Below are 21,864 nucleotides of genomic sequence, written 5' to 3' on the forward strand. Positions count from 1 at the left end.
TGGAAAATCCATTTTATTTTATAGTAAAGAAATACAGTTAATCAGTAAAATTCTGAAGAATAAACATCGTCCGGTTACCTCCATGAAGGAATTAAACAGAAACAATACCTGTTTAAATTGTTTAGGCTTAGGTTCCAACAGTACAGTTGCAAATAATCCTTCAGAAAGCCGAACCATCTTTTTGACCTGTGTGATGATTTTTATAACTGTTATGGATGTCCTTGGGAACACCCTTGTCATCCTATCTATCTTAAGAAATAAGAAGCTGAGAAATGCTGGTAAGTAAATTGTTCATTTGTAGCTTAAACATAATCATAATTAATTCTCTATAGTAAATTGTATATTTGTATTTTTACATATATATGTAAGCAACTAAGCATCATATTATATCACATCTGGAACTGAAACTCTGAGATAGCTGCAGCAGTTGTTAATATTAAACTTCAGGATAGGAAAATGTTTTACATAGATTTGAGGTAGCTTATATGTTTACATGGTAGAACGAGGCTTATATTTGATCAGTTTCAAACATTCATAAATACTGCTTTTATTAGCTCTGTGAAGCTGATTAATTTGCAAAGTTACAGTTTTTGTGGTGACATAAAAGTGGAAAACAAATGCCCCATAGCAGCATCATATCAGAATTAAAGCTGAGTAGCAAACAATTCTCAACTTAAATACACTTGAGACATGTACTCATAGTTTAATAACAGTGTCAGAAGTAGACTATGTTAGAACAATGCCTTGAGTTTGCTGTTAATGTATATCTGCTCTAGGCACTGCTAAAATATTCTGTAGCACATCATAATAGCATTTCTCCAGAAAGTGACCACTTAATTTAGTACAGTATGACACTGATCGTATTTCTTAAAATGAAACTTAGAGGATTATTATTTGGGTAGAAAATCACAACCACTTTATTGCATGTTCTACAAAAGGAATTCAAGAAATACACCTTTAGAGCATAGCTTGAATAATGACTTTCTTAGAGATCATTTTGGTAATCTTTCATTGTAACAGGTAGGGGGGTTTAGCTGTATCAGTGCATTAGAAGTTACAAATAAAAGTGTAGGAAGAAAAAAAAATGTCTAGCTGCTTCAAAAGCTGTAATACAAAGCACTCTGCCACACAAGCTGCAACCAAAGTGAAATGTGCGCCTCATAAACTTACAACTTTAAAAACTCTTAAGATTTTTTGCCATACTTTCTTCTTGTGGTATGCATTGTGGAAGCTGATATTGGTATGGCATGATATGTCCCCTGTAATAACAGAGATGGCAATATGTAAGCACCTCGCTGTAACAAGTCTTTCTTTTTCAAATTTGGAGTATAATCTTTATGCTAAAACTTCTAAATTAACATTTGTAAAGTAACTTTAGGAGGTTTTACAGCATCTTTTAACACACAATAGTAATTTGGAAAGAATATCTACAAATCAAAACATTCATATAGTTTCCCTGTCCTGTATACAATAAGTGCATACCTGGCCAGGAAAGAAAGAACTTAAGTTAAATGACATTAATGGTTTATATTACTATTACTATCATCTTATGCAAGCAAGCTGTTTAGAGTTTGAAAGAATGAAGCAAGAAAGTTATGTAAGACCACATTGCAAAAATGCTTACTGAAAAGCAGGTTTACAAAATAAATTAATATTGTGTATATCGTAAAGCTAACTACTATCTAGCATTTATATATATATATATATATATATATATATATATATATATATATATATATATATATATATATATATTAAAGAATATACATTAAGCTAAAGTGAAACATTCCAACTATTGAATGTGATATATATATATATATATATATATATACATGTATACCTTTTCCTGGTGATGGATATGGCAGAAAATGAGCGAGAAAGGTTTGTTGAAGAACTTAATGTTATTTCTGAGTTTGTTCAGTTTACAATAGGAGACATAGGACAAGAAGTCGACGTTTTAGATTTTAATCTAAAATTGAATTTATGTGAGAAAACAATGGCAAGTAAAACACATGGAAAAGAGACTTCCTCAAATAGCTATTTACATTACAGAAATGGTCATCTAGTATTTATGAAGAAAAATATATCAAGTGGGCAATTTATAAGAGACTCTAGGATGACCGCTTTAGATAGTGAATATGAAAAAAAGTATTGTATATAATCTCTTTGTTTATACAAACAGGTTATAATCATAAGTATTTGAATAAAGTAGCCGATGAATTCAGTATAGTAATAAAAGGAACTTGCTAATCAAACCAATAATAGACGTTAGTACCCATATTAATTCTAGTAATGAAACTTGAGAATGCATGGAGCAGAAAATTAATATAAATCAATAAGCAGCATTCATTTTAGATATGTCAGTCGACAGTTCAGCTATAAGAGAGACTATAACCAGGAATTGGACTATACTGGAAGGTAATTCTGATGTTTATAAAGTAGTGGGAAAGGAAACTAAATTTGTATACAAAAGAAACACTTGCTTTAAGAGTTTGTTAGGAAAGGAACAATACTAAAAATAATCCTGCAACCAATAAATGCAAAGGAATGTATACTTGTGGTTGCTGCAAAGTATGCTGGTATATATATATATATATATATATATATATATATATGTATATCAGCCCATATACTGCATTTAGAGTATGTTTGTTTGTGTCTTTCGGCTTTTCCCGGTTAGGGGTTGCCACAGCAGAACTCCGGTCCACTAATGATTGGTAGTTAATTTTTACATGCTGAGTTACCAGCTCTGATGCACAACCTTCAACAAAGGTACACCCATTCATGCATGTCTCCACGCAGAAGACACTTTAACTGAGAATCGAACCGGACAGCGTCTTACTGTGAGGCAACAATGCTACCGCAGCACCACCACCATAATATACCTATTACAAGTCTATTTACCTGTAAGACTATAGGAGTAGTGTGTGTTTGTATATATATATATATATATATATATATATATATATATATATATATATATATGTATATGGGGGTCTACTTCATTTGATCGAAAGACCATTTGACCTAAACCCATTTGATCGAAAGTTAATTTGACTGAAAGCCAGTATTCAAGGCAAATAATTGGGATTTGTCCCCCTCCCCAATGTCATGCGACCCTGGAGTTGGTATATATAGTTAGGGGGGTGTGGGGGTGCAGCCCCCCACATTGGTGGGTGTGGTGGTGAAGCCCCCCACCCAGTTTCCTTTAAAAGAAGAAAATAAAACAAAAAGTACAGATATTAAATGAAAATAGGTGGGGGGCTTCACCCCAACACTCCTCAATGTGGGGGGGCTGCACCAACCACACCCCCCAACTATATATACCAACTCCAGGGTTGCACAACATTGGGGAGAGGAACAAATCCCTGTAATTTGCCTTGAATACTGGTTTTCGATCAAATGAACTTTCGATCAAATGTGTTTAGGTCAAATGGTCTTTCGATCAAATGAAGTAGACCCATATATATATATATATATATATATATATATATATATATATATATATATATATATGTATGTATATTGCATTATGTTCAGGTTGTCAGAGTGTCAGGGATTTTCTATAGACGTGACTACCCAAAGCCTAGATATAAGTGTTAAAGAACATCTTTATGCAGTCAAGGTGAATGACACTAAAAATGCTTTGTTTAAACATACTATGGTATGTAGTAAATATAAAATAATTTATTTTTCTGTAATACAAGTCCCTTTCAACAGAAGGGAAGGATATTCTGAAAATAAGTTAGAAAAAATAGAAACAGCATGGCAAGTTAGGCTTACTGTAGACAAGTTCCCATGATTAAAGTAAAGTATAAATATAAAATGTTTTTTTCAAAAGATCGGTTAAAAATAAAAAAAATGTCTACATAAAAGTTTTTTCTCTATTCATATATATTATTGCAGTTTTGTTTTACTATTATATAGTTGTATTTTGGTGCTTTTGTAATTTTAATAGGGTATTAATTGTGAATTGATTTTAATTAGCGAAGTGTTGTATAAAAGGTTGAGATTCTGTATAAGAAATGCTGTTTCCTGAAGAAGTCATTCTTTGACAAAAGCATTTAATAGAGAAGCTTTAACACTCAAGATGACTTCCAATTATTCTGGTATCCTTTATGATCAAGTGGTTTTATTTGTTTTTTTATATACATATCTTCTGAGAATTATGAGAAAATTTTACATATTATAATTCAAGCCAGCACTCTTGAATAACATAAAGATATTCATAGCTGAAATAAATGATCAAAGATTTCACACTTATTCCCTGATTTTCATTCTCAGGAATGCAGTCATAAAGATTTATGTTTTCAGAAATTAGGCAAATAGGTGCCTCTATACTCAAAAAATAAACTAAGGCTATAACAAGATAAAATAAACAGATAGTATCATGGTTTATTTAGAAGTAAAAGGGCAGCACTATTACTGATTTGTGTACTTTATTTTCTTTATTAATATGCATAGAAACAATCTAAGATTTCTTGCATTTCTGAAATAAAACAGAGTGTCAATTGAATTAAACCATAAGAAGCATTAATGCGGTTACTGTGATAGCACCTTGGATTCATTATAGAAATAGATAGTAGTAGACATTGATCTTTTTGGTGAGTACTTGTGTTGTTATTATTCGTAGAAGTAAGAGACACATTTTAATAAACATTCAGAGATCATAATACTTGGAAAGAAATATAAAATAATAATGAGTGTCAAATTAGTGATTGGTATTTGGCTGATAGGTTGAAGTTTCATGTACAGAGGCAGACATAGATTTGTCAGGGGAGTAAGCAAGTGTGGCAAATATATAATCGACAACTAGCTGTGTCCGGTCAGGGTGATGGACAATTTTGATGGAAAATTCAAGAAGGGACACCAGTGGGTTTCAAGTAACTTGAAGTACAGATGACCGACTGACTGGCTGTTGGATTTTGTAACAGAAGAGCCCAGATCATGAGTTAGGGCTCTTGGATGATATGTTAAACCCTGACTTTAATTCTTCATTTCACTTTGTCATAATCCCTCTATGGGATGTGATAATTTAGTAACAGGTCACACAGGGAGTTCCATTCAGACATTTGCTACTCCTTTCATTTATTTTAACTCTATTTGATGACATATTGAAAACCATTCACACTAGTGCTAGATAAAATAAAAGTTATCACAATTCTGTACACTAGTGCCATTATCAATAGGACAACTTATACATCTTTAAAGAAAATATATGCAGATAAAAAAAAAATACTTGCATTGAACTCAGCTGAAATCACTCTGAAATTCATATAACTATATATGCAGTCAGAGCTATATACTGTATGCTCTACTTGAAAAAGTCTGCATTCCCCACATCTCTGAAGAAAATTATTTAAATGAAATATTATTCTGTGATAATTTACTTGAATATTACTTTAGAATGACTTGTTAAGTGAAATGTTAAAAATGTCATTGTGGAATCATTTACCTATTAAGGTCTGTTTTCATTTCTTTGAAATTGTCTGATCTTGAGCATTTAACAACTAGGTATTTTTTTGATGGAAGTCCCACTTTCTTGTCAAAACTTGGGTAGATGTCACTGTTACCGCTTTTATCACTTTCAGTGTCTTTCTGCCATGTCTGTCACAGTTTTTCTTATTAAGCCATAGGATGTTTTGAGAAATAATCAGCAATAGTGTCTGTTACCCTTGTATGCTGTGCAGTAAACTAATATGGCTGAAGTTCTAAGGACTGTATCTCAATCCAAAGTAAAGGCTTTGGCTTGTGTTATTGAACATATTTACTGACATTCTTACTAAGGCATTCAACTATCAGATCACATCAGAATATTTGAAATCAGTGCTTAATGTGAGGTGTTTTGCAAACATATTAATTTGAAAATGCTCACATATCCAAGCAACAGAAATAATATATTTCTCACGTTAGCTATATTCCTTTTCAGCATATGAAAAAGACATGCTCACAAATGTAGTAACACTGGTTCTGATTTTGTATTTGTTTCAATAGAGTTCTAAAGCACACGACTTGCACTTCATTTTAATAATGTGGATCTGCTGCTATCAAAATAAAACATTAAGGTATTTAATGCTAAACACAACGTTGGTTTTCCTCTTTTTAATATCTCCAAATCTTTTGAGTTTTTAATACCATGATGGAAATGGACCCCATTCCTAAGTCAAAGTATGATTAAAGTTCATGAAATTAGTATTGCTTCAATCTTTGATGTTAGCCAGAACTAGTCTTTGCAGCACCCACAATGTGCCCAATAATGACTCCTTCTGCAATGTGTACTGAGTTACATATATTGGTAACATATCTAAATATGACTGTAGATTCATTTTTATAAGACCCGTTGCTCCTACTACTAATGAAACTGTCTGGGTATCTTTCTGCCACATTGGTCTCATTTCTGCCTGCATATCCTGATATTTTGTGACTTTGTGTCTCTCTTTGTATGCAAGGTGCTGTAGTCAATGGATGTAGTGATTTCAGTGGTCAATGCTACTTTTGTCTTCTTTTCATGGACCGCTATATCTGGTTTTCTCACATCTATCTTTTGAACTTTTTGGTAATGGGTGATCCCATATAATGTAGATTTCATCATTTTCTATGATGCTTTGTGGCTCATGTTTCCAGTGTTTTTTCAGCTACTTCAGTATTATAATATTGGCATAATCCCCAGTGCACGGTCCTTCTACCATTAGTAAGTCACAACCAGCAACAAGGTGTTCCATCTCTATACACTCACTTTCCCTTTCCTAAAATCCATCCTCCTTCCCCCATAGCCAGATTTACAATGCACTACCTAATCATCCCCGCCTCTTTTCTCTTTCTTTTAGCTAACATAACCTCATACCACATCCACCTTCCTTCCCCACTGCCATACGCTTCCACCTCCTTTACCCTTGACACACTACCTCACCTTCCTTCTTTTCTATCGCCCCAGCCCTATTTAACTTCCCCTACACATGTCTCCACAAACCGACCAGACTCAAACTGCTTCCTTCTTCCCATGCATCTAAACACAAGTTCTATAAATTAGATCTACCTTTCACTTTACTCTCCCTATATAGAAATAACTTACTTTTATCTGGGGACATCCAACCTAACCCTGGCCCCTCCCCCTCCTCAATACAACACACCTTTCCCTTATCCTTTTCCTCCCCATCTACTCCTTCTGCCTCGGTCCACCATCAGTCTAACACACATATACCACCCACATCTAAACATCTTGCCATTTACTCTCTAAATATTCAAAGCCTAACAAACAAAATTACTTTGTTCCACACCTGGATAGCCCATACAACCCCTGACATCCTCTGTCTATCTGAAACCTGGCTTAAGCCACACAATGAAATCCTCCCACCAGGATATAACATCTGCCGTGCAGACAGACTGCACAAAAAAGGGGGTGGTGTAGCCATCCTACACAGTAATAGTCTCAACCTCACACCTTTTACTGCCTCCATCCCTGACTTCCAACCAGCTGGACTCATTATCGCTAACTATCACCTCGATTCACACAAAAAAATATCTATTGCCTCCATCTACATGCCTCCTGGAAACAACCTGCCAATCCTTATGAAAATCCCTTCCTGGTTCACTCACAATATACCCTATGAAACACTTATCTTAGGAGATGTCAATCTAGACTGGACAAAACTTAAAACAGACTCTCCACAAAACAGTACTAATCTCCATGGCTATCATCCACTAATAACTTCTCCCACCCGAATCCATAAAAACATCTCTTCTAGCTCTGTAATTGACTGGATACTCACCAACACTCCTAAGCTATATCACAGCCCCACTACCCTACCAGATCAACTAAGTGACCACCTACCCACTCTTGTCCTTAGATACAGCTCTCAACCTCCCAAATCTAACCACTATAGATACTGCCGCAAACTCTCTAACTTTGACTCAACTCAATTCAACACAATTCTCTCTTCCACTGACTGGACTTTTCTGAAACAAATCCCATTAAATGACGCAGTAAATAGTTTCAACAGTATCTTCATAAATACCCTCAACTCCCTCGCTCCCTCTAAAAAGGTTAGAATAAAAGTTAACTATGCTCCTTGGCTTTCCAATGAGACTAAGTCCCTTATGCTTCAAAGAAATAAAACGTGGAAAGCCTGGACCAAAACTAAAGAATTATCTCTGCTGCACAAGTATAGACATCTCAGGAAACTTACCAAGAAACAAACCGATTTGGACAAAAATACCTTCTTTAACTCTACTCCACTAGATAGCAAAACCAACCCGCAGAAATTCTGGTCAACTATTAAAAGAATTATTTCTCCTGGATGCCCCTCAAACCCCACCCCCTACCCAGACACATCCTCTCTAGATACAACTACCTTGCTCAATAAATACTTTATCGATACTATTCAGTCACTATTACCGACTACTGGCAATGCTACTCCTCAACACATCCCCTCCTACCCACCCAACAATAATCCCTTCTCCCTACAGCCTGTTCCCACTTCCTATATTCAATCTCTTCTACTTAAGCTCAAACCCTGCTCACCATCTACAGATAATCTACCCCCCACTTTCCTCAAACTAGCTGCTGACTCTATAGCTTACCTAGTGTCTATCGTAATCAATAGGTCCATTCAGGAATCTACAGTACCTACCCTCTGGAAATCCTTTTTCACTATTCCCTTAAACAAAAGGGGGTAACTACACAGACCAATCTAATTACTGTCCCATAGCCATCCTATCCCCCCTCTCCAAAATACTTGAAAAATGTATCCACTCACAACTGCTAAAATACCTACTCCAACAAAATCTTCTCACCCCTACCCAACACGGTTTTCGTCCCCACCATAGTACAAGTACTGCCCTCCTATCCTTTACCCATATCATTGCAGAAGCCCTAGATAATAATAAACTTATCTGATGCCTCTTCCTAGACCTTTCCAAAGCTTTTGATACTGTCTCCCATCCTCTGCTGCTATCTAAACTTGCTAGTCTCAATCTATCTGCTTCTACCCTTTCCTGGTTTTCCAGTTACTTATCCTCCAGGCAGCAGTCTGTCAAATGGCTCTCCTCCACTTCTCCATTCCTATCTGTCACAACAGGAGTACCCCAAGGCTCCATCCTAGGTCATCTCCTTTTTAACATCTTCAGTAATGACCTACACACATCATGCAAATAATCATCCCTCATCCAATACGCAGATGATTCTACCCTCATCTCCATCTCTGACAACATCTCTGAGCTCCATACTCTCTCAACATACTTTCACATCTACTGAACATTGGCTCTCTAAAAACCTACTCATCCTTAACCCCAAAAAAACAGACTCCTACTATTCCTCCCCTGGTCACATACTCACCACAAATCTTCCTTCTATATAACCTCCTCAAATAACACAATTATTAAACCTGATGCTCATACTAAACTTTTAGGAGTCATCATAGATGTTGAACTCAAATTTAATATACCTCCTCCACTGTATAAAAAAGACTAACCAGAAACTTGGATTGCTCTATCGTAACAAGAAATTTCTAACTCCAAATGCTAGGCTCTCCCTTGCTCAAGCCTTCCTCCTACCCTCCCTTCTGTATGCTGCCCCTATTTTCACCAATATCCAAGCCACAACTTTTAACAAACTCCAACAAACTTATCATAAGGTAGCTAGATTCATAACAAACTCTCCTTACAAATCCCACCACTGTCTACCTCTCACATCCCTACAATGGCTAGAATTCCCCCACACTTTGTTACTTACACAACTACAAATGCTACATTTCATTCTCTACAAACCTTCATCTTGCCTAGCTCTTTCTTCCCTCATTTCCATCTACACACCTTCTTGCAATCTCCGTACCTCTAATCAGCAACTTCTCAACACCTACCAGCCAAAAAAAGCAGTAGGCAAACTCTTATATAAATACTCAATAGCCCAAAACTGGAACAAACTTCCTCACGAAATAAGCTCCACCATTCACCCAGCACACTTTAAGGAGAAACTAAAACTCCATCTGCTCAACACCAGAATCTGCCCTTGCACAGCACCAACCTAACCTTATCTCTCCCTCCAAGGGCTACCCTCTCCTCACTTTCCTCCATCACCTCAAAAATGTGATCCCTCAACTAAGGGTTACAAACTGAACTTTACTCTTCTCATTTGATCACTTAATCTGCATATAAATACGTACAAAATCTCCAATCTGTAAACGTATAGTTTACATAATGTAAATAGTTTGCATGTTTTCACCTGTATCTGCAGTCTTCTTGTATTATTATTTTTTTTTTGCTTCTTTTTTTCATATCTCATCATATGTCAGTTGAAATTGTTACCTTTTTATGTCTGTATATATGTGTATTGGAGCTTATCTCCTTGGGTCTCCACTGAAAATGGGCCAAAAACCCAGCTGGACCAACCCGGTTAACAAATGTCAATAAATAAATAAATAAGCTGTGCTACTATTTCCAGTTCTGTTTTACAAAAGCTACATTTGTCTGTTTCTCCCACATGTTCAATGGACTTTGTAAAACAATGTGTACGTAGTCCACTGTCTTGGAAAGGCAATATTAACCTTTCATCTTTTGGTTTGAATTTGCTTCTCTTTAACCATTCATGTTTGATCCTAATCAACATAAGGTTCGTTCCAGGAGTTTTCTATACTTGCAAGTATATTTATGCATTTTACACATTTCTTGCCTTCTCATTTGATCCTTTAACTTATATTCTTTCTTTTGTTTTTTTTTTGTTTGTTTTTTTTTTTTTTTTTTTTTGGCACATTCATTTGCTGTCTGATATTTATCTACTTCTGGTTTGATTTCCATTCCCACTTGACGCCAATATGCTTCTGGTAGACTAAGTAGGGAAGTCATCGTAGATTTATTCTCCTCATGTTTCAAAGGTTTCACTATGTTTGGGACTTGTGAGGTAAGCAGATATGTATGCAGTCCCATGACTGCAGATCTATACATGTAATCAATTTCAAGAAGGTCCATATTTCCTTTAGAACAGGAATTTATAATCTTAGTATGCACTGATTTTTATAAAGATTTTTATAAATCATTTGATAAGATTGAAGCAGACTTCTTGTTTTCCTGTATAATTTATCCAACACCTTTTTGGAACCAGCCAATCAATCCAAAACTGTGAGCTAGGAAGGAAGAGCAGATTGGTTTATAGTTCCTAGATGTCAACACTGTTTTCAGGATTATTAAGTTATCTAAAATAGTCCTTACTGAGCTTTATTCACATTTGTTCATGTTTACTTTTTATCCTTCAATTCTCAAATATTTATACACTCCCTCTTGCTCAAGTTCTTTTATATCACATTCTTTTCCCAAACTGATATTTTCTTGGTGCTGCAGCTTTCCTGTTTTTAAGGTTGGTTTAGCACATTTATCAAACCCAAATGACATTCATATATCATCTGAAAAAGTCTTGACTACTTGCAGTTGTACTTTCAGTTCCTCATCTGATGAGCTATACAGTTTTAGATCATCTACAAAGAGAAGATGAGAAGTCTTTGCACTTTATTGTTTTCTGGGAGCCAAATTATAGCCATGACCTAATCCATTAAGTAGACAGCTTAATGGGTTAAGGCCAAGACAAAACAGCAGTGGTGATAGAGAGTCACCCTGGAATATTCCCCTTTAGGTTTTTTTATCCCTGGAATAATAATTTGTCCTTTATTGTGGCTTAACTGCAAAGTGGTTTGCCACTTATTCATGGTAACTGTAATGTAGTTTATCGGGGTAGGGAGTTGCCTATACATTTTTAAGCAACTTTTATCCATGAATGTGGGTTAATCTCAAATGTTTCTTTGTAGTCTATCCATGCCATACTTAGATTCTTCCCCTTTTTTACAATTCTCCACTATGACTTTATTTAACAAAAATTATCCTTTGTTCCATATGATTTTCTTTTATTACCCTTTTGTTCTACTGCCATAATTGTTTTCTTCTAAATGAATATAAACTCTGGCGGCATCAATTCCAATATATAGTTTATACGTCGTCAGAAGGCATGTTATTGATCTATAATTTTTAGGGTGACTTGCAGGATCACTCTTAAGTAGGAATATTGTTTTTCTTGTTGTTAGCCAGGCTGGTGTCTGTTTGGGGTATGCATATAAATAGTTCTTACGTAGGGCTAAATCATCGTGCAAAGATGTTAATACGTTTAGTCAGAAATTAGGTACTGTATCTGTGCTTGAGGTTTTCCAATTACAGGCTTTTCTTAACTTTGCTTCAATCTCTCCAACTGTCACTTCATTCCATTTCATATCCTGTACATTTGAACGTGTTATTTTACTTCTTCTAACCATTTAGCATCTTTGTTATGTTCCACAGGATCTTCATAAATACTTCAAAAAATGTATCTATTTCTTCTTTTCTTTGGTGGCCTTTCAATTTCTTTTACCTTATAGGTTCATAGGTTCATAGGTAGGTACTAGGCTATCGGCCCGAGGGCCTACATAAGCCTAGCCAACAAGGTTCCCTGGCTTACGCCACCCAAGAAAGTTATTTTCCTGTGCCACTGTCGAGCAGAGACACAGAAGTGATCCCCGGGGTGTGTTTCCTATTTCCCATCCACTCATCAAGATTTTTCTTGAAGAGTGCTAATGAAGAACTTTGCTTGACATAGATGGGTAGCCTGTTCCAGAATATGGAAAGTCTCTGGAACAGGAATCTATCCCTCCATGTCCTTGTTTCCCAATTCTCTTTAAACCTTTTTTCATCATCAATAAATTGCATGTTTTGTACTTTTCCTTTATATTTATCTGTTTATTGTCTAAGTTTTTCTGCTTGTGCTAATATTTTTAGTTTATTATTTGTGATAGTGTGTGATAAATCATGATGTGTTATAATAATGTGCATTGTTTTTATCATGTCTATCTTTCTGTGTATTTTGTTAATCTGTTCCCTCTTCTATCAGTGACATGTCATTTCTTAATTGCTTTATAGTTTCCTCTATTCAATACTTCCATGATGGCATTCGATTTCACCCTGTCCTTTCCCTTACTACCCTGTGTTCTTGTGGTAGGACTTTATCTGTTATTAATTTGGCTACACAGTAATGTATCCTATTTACTTCTCTTATATTGCATGCATATCTATGGACAGTCCTAATTACTGTGTTCATTTGTTTTATCAAACTTCTAACTTATTGGGTTTTATTGACTTTCTGTAGTCTATTTCTTTTATTGAACTTAATATGTCTGTCCATCTCTATTAAATCAAGTAACTCTTCTCTTAGATTATTTTCTTCTAAATGGAGGGCACATTCTGTGTTCGCCATTTCCTGTGGGGATTTGGGAATTCTATAGAAAGTTCCAGAGCTTCTTCCTGTGCCACATTCTCTTCAGTTTCACCCTGTATCATCCATTGCTCTTTCATATGGGAAACTCACTTGCCTCTCACTCCATGGCATTGACTGTGTCAGAGTTGCCACAGTTTCCTGTTCTTTCCCTTGCTGTATAGCTCCAACGTAACCTTTGTACTGATTTCCTGTGGGAAGATCCAAGGTATCTTTATATATCAACTGATTAGATGCTTCCTGCTCCACTGATTTCTCCTTAATTTGGGTGTCCACTCTTCTATCTTGTTGTGTTGTTATTTGAATTATATTTTCTAGACAAAATCCTAAACTTTGCAGGTCATCCATAAACTCAGTTTCTCTTTCTTTAACTTCTCCATTAGTAATCATCTTTTCAACTTTTCCTCTTTGTTTTCTTATTTGTAAAATTCGTATTATTGTAAAATTTTCCATATCCGGATGTCTTTGCCTATATTTCTCTTCAAATATCTTTGGTGCTACTCTTTTTGCATTGGATTAGTTTTGCTTTCTCCTTTACATAAATATTGCACCATATTAAATCACTTTTTCTTTCCCATGTCCATATTTCTTCTTCAGATGTCTCCTGCTCCTCTTGTTTCTCCTTACTTTGGTTCATAGGTTCATAGGTAGGTACTAGGCTATCGGCCCAAGGGCCTACGTAAGTCTAGCCAACAAGGTTCCCTGGCTTACGCCACCCAAGAAAGTTATTTTCCTGTTCCACTGTCGAGCAGAGATACAGAAGTGATCCCCAGGGTGTATTTCCTATTTTCCATGTACTCATCAAGCCTTTTCTTGAAGAGTGCTAATGAAGAACTTTGCTTGACATAGATGGGTAGCCTGTTCCAGAGTATGGGAAGCCTCTGGGACAGGAATCTATCCCTCCAGCATGTCCTGTTTATTATGTTGACAAGGTTTAGGTCCCTAGAGCATGTAGCTCGGAGGGATTGGGATTTCTTTAGGTGTAGCATGTCCAACAGCTCTGGGTTTGACATAGCTTTATATGTTAGGCAGAGATCACCTCGGAGTAGGCGATATGCTATGGAGTAAAGCTGGGTTTTTTTTGAGGTGGTCAGTGTAGGGCATTTGTTTGAGGCCAGTAATCCTGTTTGTGAGGTACTTCTGTGGCCTTTCTAGCTGCTGCAAATGTCTTGTGAGGTACATTCCAAAAGGGGCATTGTACTCTATAATGGGTCTAATGAGTGTCAAGTAGAGGGGAACAATGGCCTCTTTTTTCCTGGATGAGAACCCTTTTATGATGAGGTGTGCTAAGTAGAAGGACTTCCTGACTACTGTGGCGATGTGACTATCAAAGGAAAGACTACTGTCCATCTGGCTCCCAAGGTCTCTTATCACGCATTCAGTGTTAAGTAGATTGCTGCCTATGTGGTAGTTCATGGGTACAGAGTTTTTCCAAAGGGGATAACATTGCACTTTTTGGCATTGAGCTTGAGACCATGGCTCTGACACCAGGCATCTGACTCAGCGAGGCCCTTCTGTAGGATGGCCACACCATTTGGGGACTTGACTATGGCTCCTAGTTTGAGTCATTTGTGAACTTCATTAGCCAGAGGCCTTCTGTGTTAGCCTGTACTTCAGAGAAGTAGATACCAAACAAGAGAGGTCTCAGGACGGAATTCTGTGGTACTCCACTTGTCACTGCTTTGAGGTCAGATTTGGAGTCTGCAACTTTTACAGTGTGGGTTCTGTCAGTGAGCCAGTTGGCAACTCATCTTGTGACATAGGGATTTATACCTAGTTTAGTGAGTTTAGCTATAATTCCAGAATGGGGGATGGTGTCAAAAGTCTTGGCGAGGTCAAGATAGGCTGTATGAACCACCTTACCCTCATCTACGGCTTTGGTGACTGCCTCAAAGAAGTTGATCAGGTTCAGGAGGCATGATATGCCTTTCACAAACCCGAACTGGGTGGGATCCATAGTTTGGAGGTTATCAATGGCTTTGTTTATGAGTTCCATGATGATACGTTCCATGGCCTTGCAGACCAGGCTCATCAGGCTAATAGGTCGATAGTTCCCGGGATCAGTGTTGGCTCCCCCTTTGTGGAGTGGGATAACTGTTGCTGTGCACCATTCAGTGGGCAGAAAGCCTGATGCGAGGCTATTATTGAACATGGTGCTTAACTGGGGAGCCAGTTCATTCTGAAGATCATGTAAAACGCAGCCTGGGATGTTGTCTGGTCCCATGGATGCTGTATTTTTGGCTTTAGAGAGTGCAGCCTTTACCTGCGTAGTTGTGATTACAGGGTCTCTGCATTCTTCCTGTATAGATATGGGCCCTTTAGGGGGTGAGAGGGGGGTAAAGTTAGCATTGAACCAATCTGCCAGGATGTTGGCAATATCAGTTGGTTCTGTAATTTTCTTGCCTTTGTGCTGTAACTCAGGGCAGATCTGGGTGTTGCCATCGAGATTCTTGACATAGCTATAGAATGCTTTGTGGTTGTCCTTGGAATTAGTGGCAATTTTGTTTTCAATGCTAGCTTTGGAGGATCTTATAAGGGATCTCAGCTTCTTACTGAGGCTGACCATGGAGCTCCTCCACTCATGGGATTTTATTCTCTTTTGCAACAGTTTCGTCCTTCTGTTGTACAGTTTGTTTATGGCAGGGGACCACCAGATTGGCCTCCTTTTTTTGGAGGATAGCATCTTGGTTCTGTGGGGATAGCACGATCCATGCACTCGTGTAAGTGCTTATAGAGTACATTTGTGTAGGATTCAGCAGTTGTAACTGTATTGTCCATTCTACATGGATGTCATGAAGTTCACCACTTCTGTCTTAAGAAGCATGAAGTTGGCTTTGGAGAAAATTTTTACTGTGGTTTCCTTAATGGGGGGTGGGTCAGGATGTGGATATCAAGGGTGATTAGCTTATAGTTGGATCGGACCAATGAGGAGTTGACTTCAGGTGTGGAACATCGGTCACTCATGTTAATAATGACTACGTCTAGGATATTGTTGCCCCTGGTGGGGGTGTGGATAAGTTGATCCAGGGCATTGGAGTTTATGAATTCCAGAAAGCATTGAGCTAAGGAGTTGGTACACAAGTAGTTTTCCCAGTTAATGGTGGGGTAGTTGAAGTCGCTCATTATTAGGGTGTTTGGTTGAACCCTAATATTTTCCAGTACATCAAGAAAAGAGGAGTGAGAATCCTGGGGCATGGTGAGGGATCTGTAGCAAGCTACAATTTGGATTGCAGTATTGCCCAGAGTTAGTTGCACTTGGATAACCTTGGATGCATTATACTGAGCAACTTGACTGGAGGTGTGGATATCCTTAATGAATATTGACACACCTCTGCCTTTGGTGTTTTGGTCCAGGTTACATGGCTGAAAAGTGTGGTATGAGTTATAGCCTGGTAGTGCAGGGGTGCTCTCTGGAGCCTTGAACCAGGTCTCAGTCAATGCACAGATATCAATGTTCTCCATTTTAAGTATTGCCTTGAGTGAGTGCATTTTGAGATTTAGACTTCTAGCATTGAGTAGCATTGCCCTCAGTTTTTGCTTGCCTGTTCCTGTTATGGTGATGAATTTGTTATTTGATCCTTGCCTAAAAAAGGCACTATAGGGGCAGTGAAAGCCTTAGCCAGTATCCAGAATCCCAGGGGTGACAGCTGTAGTCAATCTGTGGCAAAGCATCATGGTCTGTCGACCATGTCATCCCAAGCAGGCAGATACTGGATCCTTTTAAAATGACACCAGAAGCTTAGCCAATTGTTGAAGTCATTCATTTTGTCTTTGTACTGCGGTATCATTCTGGGCGATGGCAGAATGCTACTTATGGCTAGGGTCATACCTGCCTGGGCTACAAGATCTGAGAGCTCTTCCATGTCTCTTTTCAACTAGTCTCTGGGACTAGTTGCTCCATCATGCTGTGATATGACCTTTGTTAGACTTTCTACACTGAATCCTTTACATTCCCAAATATTCCATAACTTGAGATTCTGTTTTTTTTAACTTCTACTTGAGTAATCTTCTGTTTTACATTCCTCCTTTGTGATCATATTTTTTAATTGTGAAATTTTCCATATCTGGATGCCTTTGCCTATATTTCTCTTTGAATATCTTTGGGGCTGCGTTTCTTGTGTTGATTGATTTGGCTTTCTTCTTTGCATAAATGTTGCATCATATCAGATCTCTCTTTCTTTCCAATGTTCATATTTTTTATACCCTTTAAACATCTCTAAATTTTGTTCTTTAAATTTTTGCACTTCTTCAGTCACTTCTTTGGCGATACTTGAAATGGCACACGGTTTCTTGGTCTATATAGTGTTTTTCATGGATCTGTTGTATTAATGTACACAAATTTTTATTTGAAGCTTCTGACAGTTTTTCTTGTGGAAGTATTTTTCTTTCCTCTAATTTCTCTCTTAATCTTTTTGTTTATCTTTTGTCTGGAAATTCTATTCTTTTTGCAAAATAGTAACAATACATAATTTCTTTCTTACCCTTAATAATCCACTCTTTTGTCTGTACGGCTCTTTTTTGGCCTATCAGTTTTTATGATTTTTGTGGACTGCTACTTCCTTCTATAATGGGGAGGGGACATCCTCCCCCTGGCCTGGCCTAGCCCCATTGTAGGAATATTTCCATGTCTTGAGGATTCTACACTGTTATTTTTTCCAGTCCTGGTATCAGTCCACCTACCAGAATTAGGGACTTTTTTATCCTGGGACTTCTGCTCCCGGCTATCCTTTTTTATTTGTTAACCTACTTCTTTCCATGATGTATGCTGTATAAAATACAGTCTATATATCAATGTCGTCTTGGTGAGATTTTGTGAAAAACAGGGATGACCACATGAAAGTACTCACCAAGACTTGAGGATGAGGATGAATTCAGTTCCAGCAGTCCTTCTTTCCTTTTGCTGATTTTAGCATCTCTCTTTTCCTATATGTTCTAACTGCATTCTTTCTAAAAAAAAGAATTATTTTGCTTATCAGGTCCATTGTCCATGTGTTTCCACATTCATTATCAGTAACATTTTGCCAGCTGCTGATATTGACAATGAATATATTTAGGTGGTACATAACTTCTGCCTAGGTGTCTCTACTTTCCATGTAGTATATGCAAATATATATATATATATATGTATATATATATATATATATATATATATATATATATATATATATATATATATATATATATATATATATATATATATAAAACTATATATATATATATATATATATATATATATATATATATATATATATATATATTAAACTCAAAATAACAAAAATATTTTAAATGCAGGGGCAAGCTCTCCCTGCACCCCTCATGCGGGGGGCAACCCCCTGCTAATTATATATACCAACTCCAAAATCGCACAAAGGACAAATTCCATTTTCGATAGTATGACCAATTTATTTACAACTTACTGGCAAGTTAGACATTTTATTCAGTTAGGCATTAGTACATAGACATTTCCAGTCTCTAATTTTACACTTTATCTTGAGCTGTCTATCCCCCTCCCTAACCATCAGATTGTCATCCATCTCCTGCCGTAAGTTTGGGTGGGAGGAGCTAGTTTCCTCACTAGATTCAATTAGAATGGTGTCTTACAGCTTTTGAATTCACTGTTTTGTACCCTATCAGCCCTCATTCTTGCTTTGTATTTACTCTATCCATCAGATCATGACTGAAATCTCAGCCCCACATGACGCCCAAAGCCAGCCCACTTCTACTTGCTTTGTATATGGAAACTCAATTCTGCATAAGCAGTTTAGCACTACCATGGTGGGTGAAGGGGAGGCTAGTTTCAGCTTACAATGACACTGATATCAATGTGATATTAAATGAATTTCATGAAAGTGACACATTCCTTTGTTTTAAGCAAATTTGTAATTACCTTTGCAATATTCACTTCAGTAACAACTCCTCCATATAGCTATTAATGAATTATTATGGGAGAACAATAATTTTGAAACTTACAGTTTAATCACACATATCATCGCCCCCGTGCATTATTTCACTAATGTGTTTATCCACTGTTAATGTGTTTTTATGTTGAACAGCAATACTGTGTATGGGCAGGGCTGTTTCATATAAAAACAGCCATAGTTTCTGTGGTGTTATACCATAGCAATGTCATATGAATAATTAAAGCCTGCCTTGTATATGCACTCTGAAGAAAAAAGACTTAGAATTGCAAATAGAAACTACACAACAGGAAGTCAAATGGCATCAAGAATACTTGGTCCAGGGATCTAAACCTTTTCTGCAACATTAACATACCAGTTTAGAAGGCAGTTATATCTCACAGAGGGTACAGCTTTAATAGAATACTCTCCATCCATGTAAAACAAAACTCATCCCTGTCTATATTCAAGTGCAATATTGATTGGTGGATGGGAAATAGGTCATTTACCCCATGATTGTCCCTGTACTACGACTGGACAGAGGCATCTCCTAAATGCTTTATCCAGTGCTTGAAACCCCACTAAATAGTTATGGTATGATCTCAGTTATTATCACTATAACATAATATAGACTTTGGAATGGGTAAGTCTAATCTAAACATAAAATTTAATAGGTCAGTCCACACAGCAAATAGGAAAATTGGTTAGGCTTAAAATGACCTGTGAGGGCAGTTAGCCTATTACTAACCTATGATTCTATAAGAAACTAGCACATAGTGACCAAAAAGAAATATGTGCAGATAGCGGAAAGTCTGATCAAGTTAATATCTATCTATCTATCTATCTATCTATCTATCTATCTATCTATCTATCTATCTTTCTTTCTTTCTATCTATCTTTGATATACAGTGTAACAAACATGTATGTTAAGTGTTACAGTAACAGATATTGTAATACTAGTGGAATGAATAATACGGCAATTACTTCCATAATGTTTTTAAAATAGATTTATTATTTCACTATAGCATATTTTAAGTTATAGAAAAGTATTGTTATAAATGATGCAAAGGGAGTATGTAACTAAGAAAGTATTCAGCAAATATGTATAGTCAAATGATCTTGATTATTTCCCAGGGTGTGTGTGTGTGTGTGTGTGTGTGTGTGTGTGTGTGTGTGTGTGTGTGTGTGTGTGTGTGTGTGTGTGTGTGTGTGTGTGTGTGTGTGTATGTGTGTGTATATGTGTGTGCCTGTGTGTATGCACACTTGTGTTTGCCCACATAGGTGCGTACTTGTATGTTTGTATGCATGACATGTGCATATATGTGTGTGTGTGTGTATGTGGTTGTCTTGGTGAACTTCATACCAATTTGACACTGGTAATTTCAGTGAGTGACAATACTGCAAAAATGAAATCACTGAAAGTCATTTTCAATAAACCTCTAAACTCTGTTAAGGCAAGTTATACCTGCTCAACCTGGTTACATTTTTTAATGTTTTACTGAGGACACTATTAGGAGCATAGACTCACAGTTGTTAACATGGGCCAGAGGACATTTGAGCCATCGCTGACACTTTCACTAGTATTATTTCTAAGGCTATGGGTGTATTATAGCTGAACTAATAAACAATCATGTAGCTTACTTTATTTTCCTGAATCCTTATCAGTTTATTTTTGAAAAAGGCAGATTATACCTGCTCAACCTGGTTACATTTTCTAAAAGTTTTACTAAGGACACTACAAAGGGGCATAGAGTCAAAGTTGCCAACCAGGACCTTGTCAAGGCCTTTAACATTATCCCAGTTATGGGGATATTGACAAACTCTCTCATATCAGCATTAACCCATACTACACTGGTGCTACACAGGACTTTTTGCTGTCCCCCTTCCATTATATATTTCTCTGATATTAGAGTTAATATCAATGGGTTAAAGCTTACAGAGATTGGTGATCACTGCAAACTAGGGGTAGTTATCAAATCCCATTCTGATACTTAAATTTTCCAGCAAGGACTAGACCAAACAAATATTTGATGTAGTATCCATGAGCTTACCCTAAATACCAACAAATACAGAATAGTTTCTTTTGATAAATCTATCATTTCTTCCACTTACCATTTAGATAATATTTTATTTAAATCCAATACACTATTCAGGAATGTGGGTAATTTTTTTTGACCACCAGCTCTCAGTAATGGCTATAAAATTCTTCCACCATGCACAGCCTATCCTTTGTGGTATCGCCTGAAGATCTAAAGAAGTTATAGTCTCAGTTTATCCATTTCTAATTAGACACATCATTGATTGCAGTACCCTGTTTTCACATGTACCTTGCTATATAGCTAAACCTACTCAGGAGGCTTTAATGTTTCCTGTCCAAAAAGCTCACAGTGTTTACTCATCCAAGTGAAAGGCAGAGAAAGTAGTACTTTGCTTGACCTGGTGTGGTAACATTTTCAAGAGGATGTGTAAGTTAAGAACCTGTATTTGTTATGACAGATTTAGGTCCATAGTGCAGGTGTTTGTACAGCCACTAGTTTTATGAGGAAATAGGGAGTCTAATAAGATTAGATCTTTCAGGCTAAAAGAGTGTGACATAAAACACCTCATAATGTGTTGCACAAACTATTAAGTGCATCTTCTTAAAGGTGTGTCTGCTTAGTCCTCTTATTATACCGGTGATCGCAT

General features: G+C 36.7%; 1 protein-coding gene across 1 annotated transcript in view; it reads left to right on the forward strand.

Annotated features, from left to right (window-relative positions):
• Positions 1–21,864, forward strand: part of LOC122808298 (melatonin receptor type 1C-like) — a 123,434-nt gene that overhangs the window by 89,367 nt on the left and 12,203 nt on the right. Inside the window, exon 4 of the mRNA XM_044079263.1 lies at positions 126–278. Within this exon, the coding sequence (XP_043935198.1) occupies positions 126–278 (153 nt within the window). The remainder of the gene's footprint in view (positions 1–125; positions 279–21,864) is intronic.

This window comes from Protopterus annectens, chromosome 8.part0, assembly GCF_019279795.1.
Source record: "Protopterus annectens isolate FY-2018-M chromosome 8.part0, PAN1.0, whole genome shotgun sequence".
NCBI classification, from domain to species: domain Eukaryota; kingdom Metazoa; phylum Chordata; order Ceratodontiformes; family Protopteridae; genus Protopterus; species Protopterus annectens.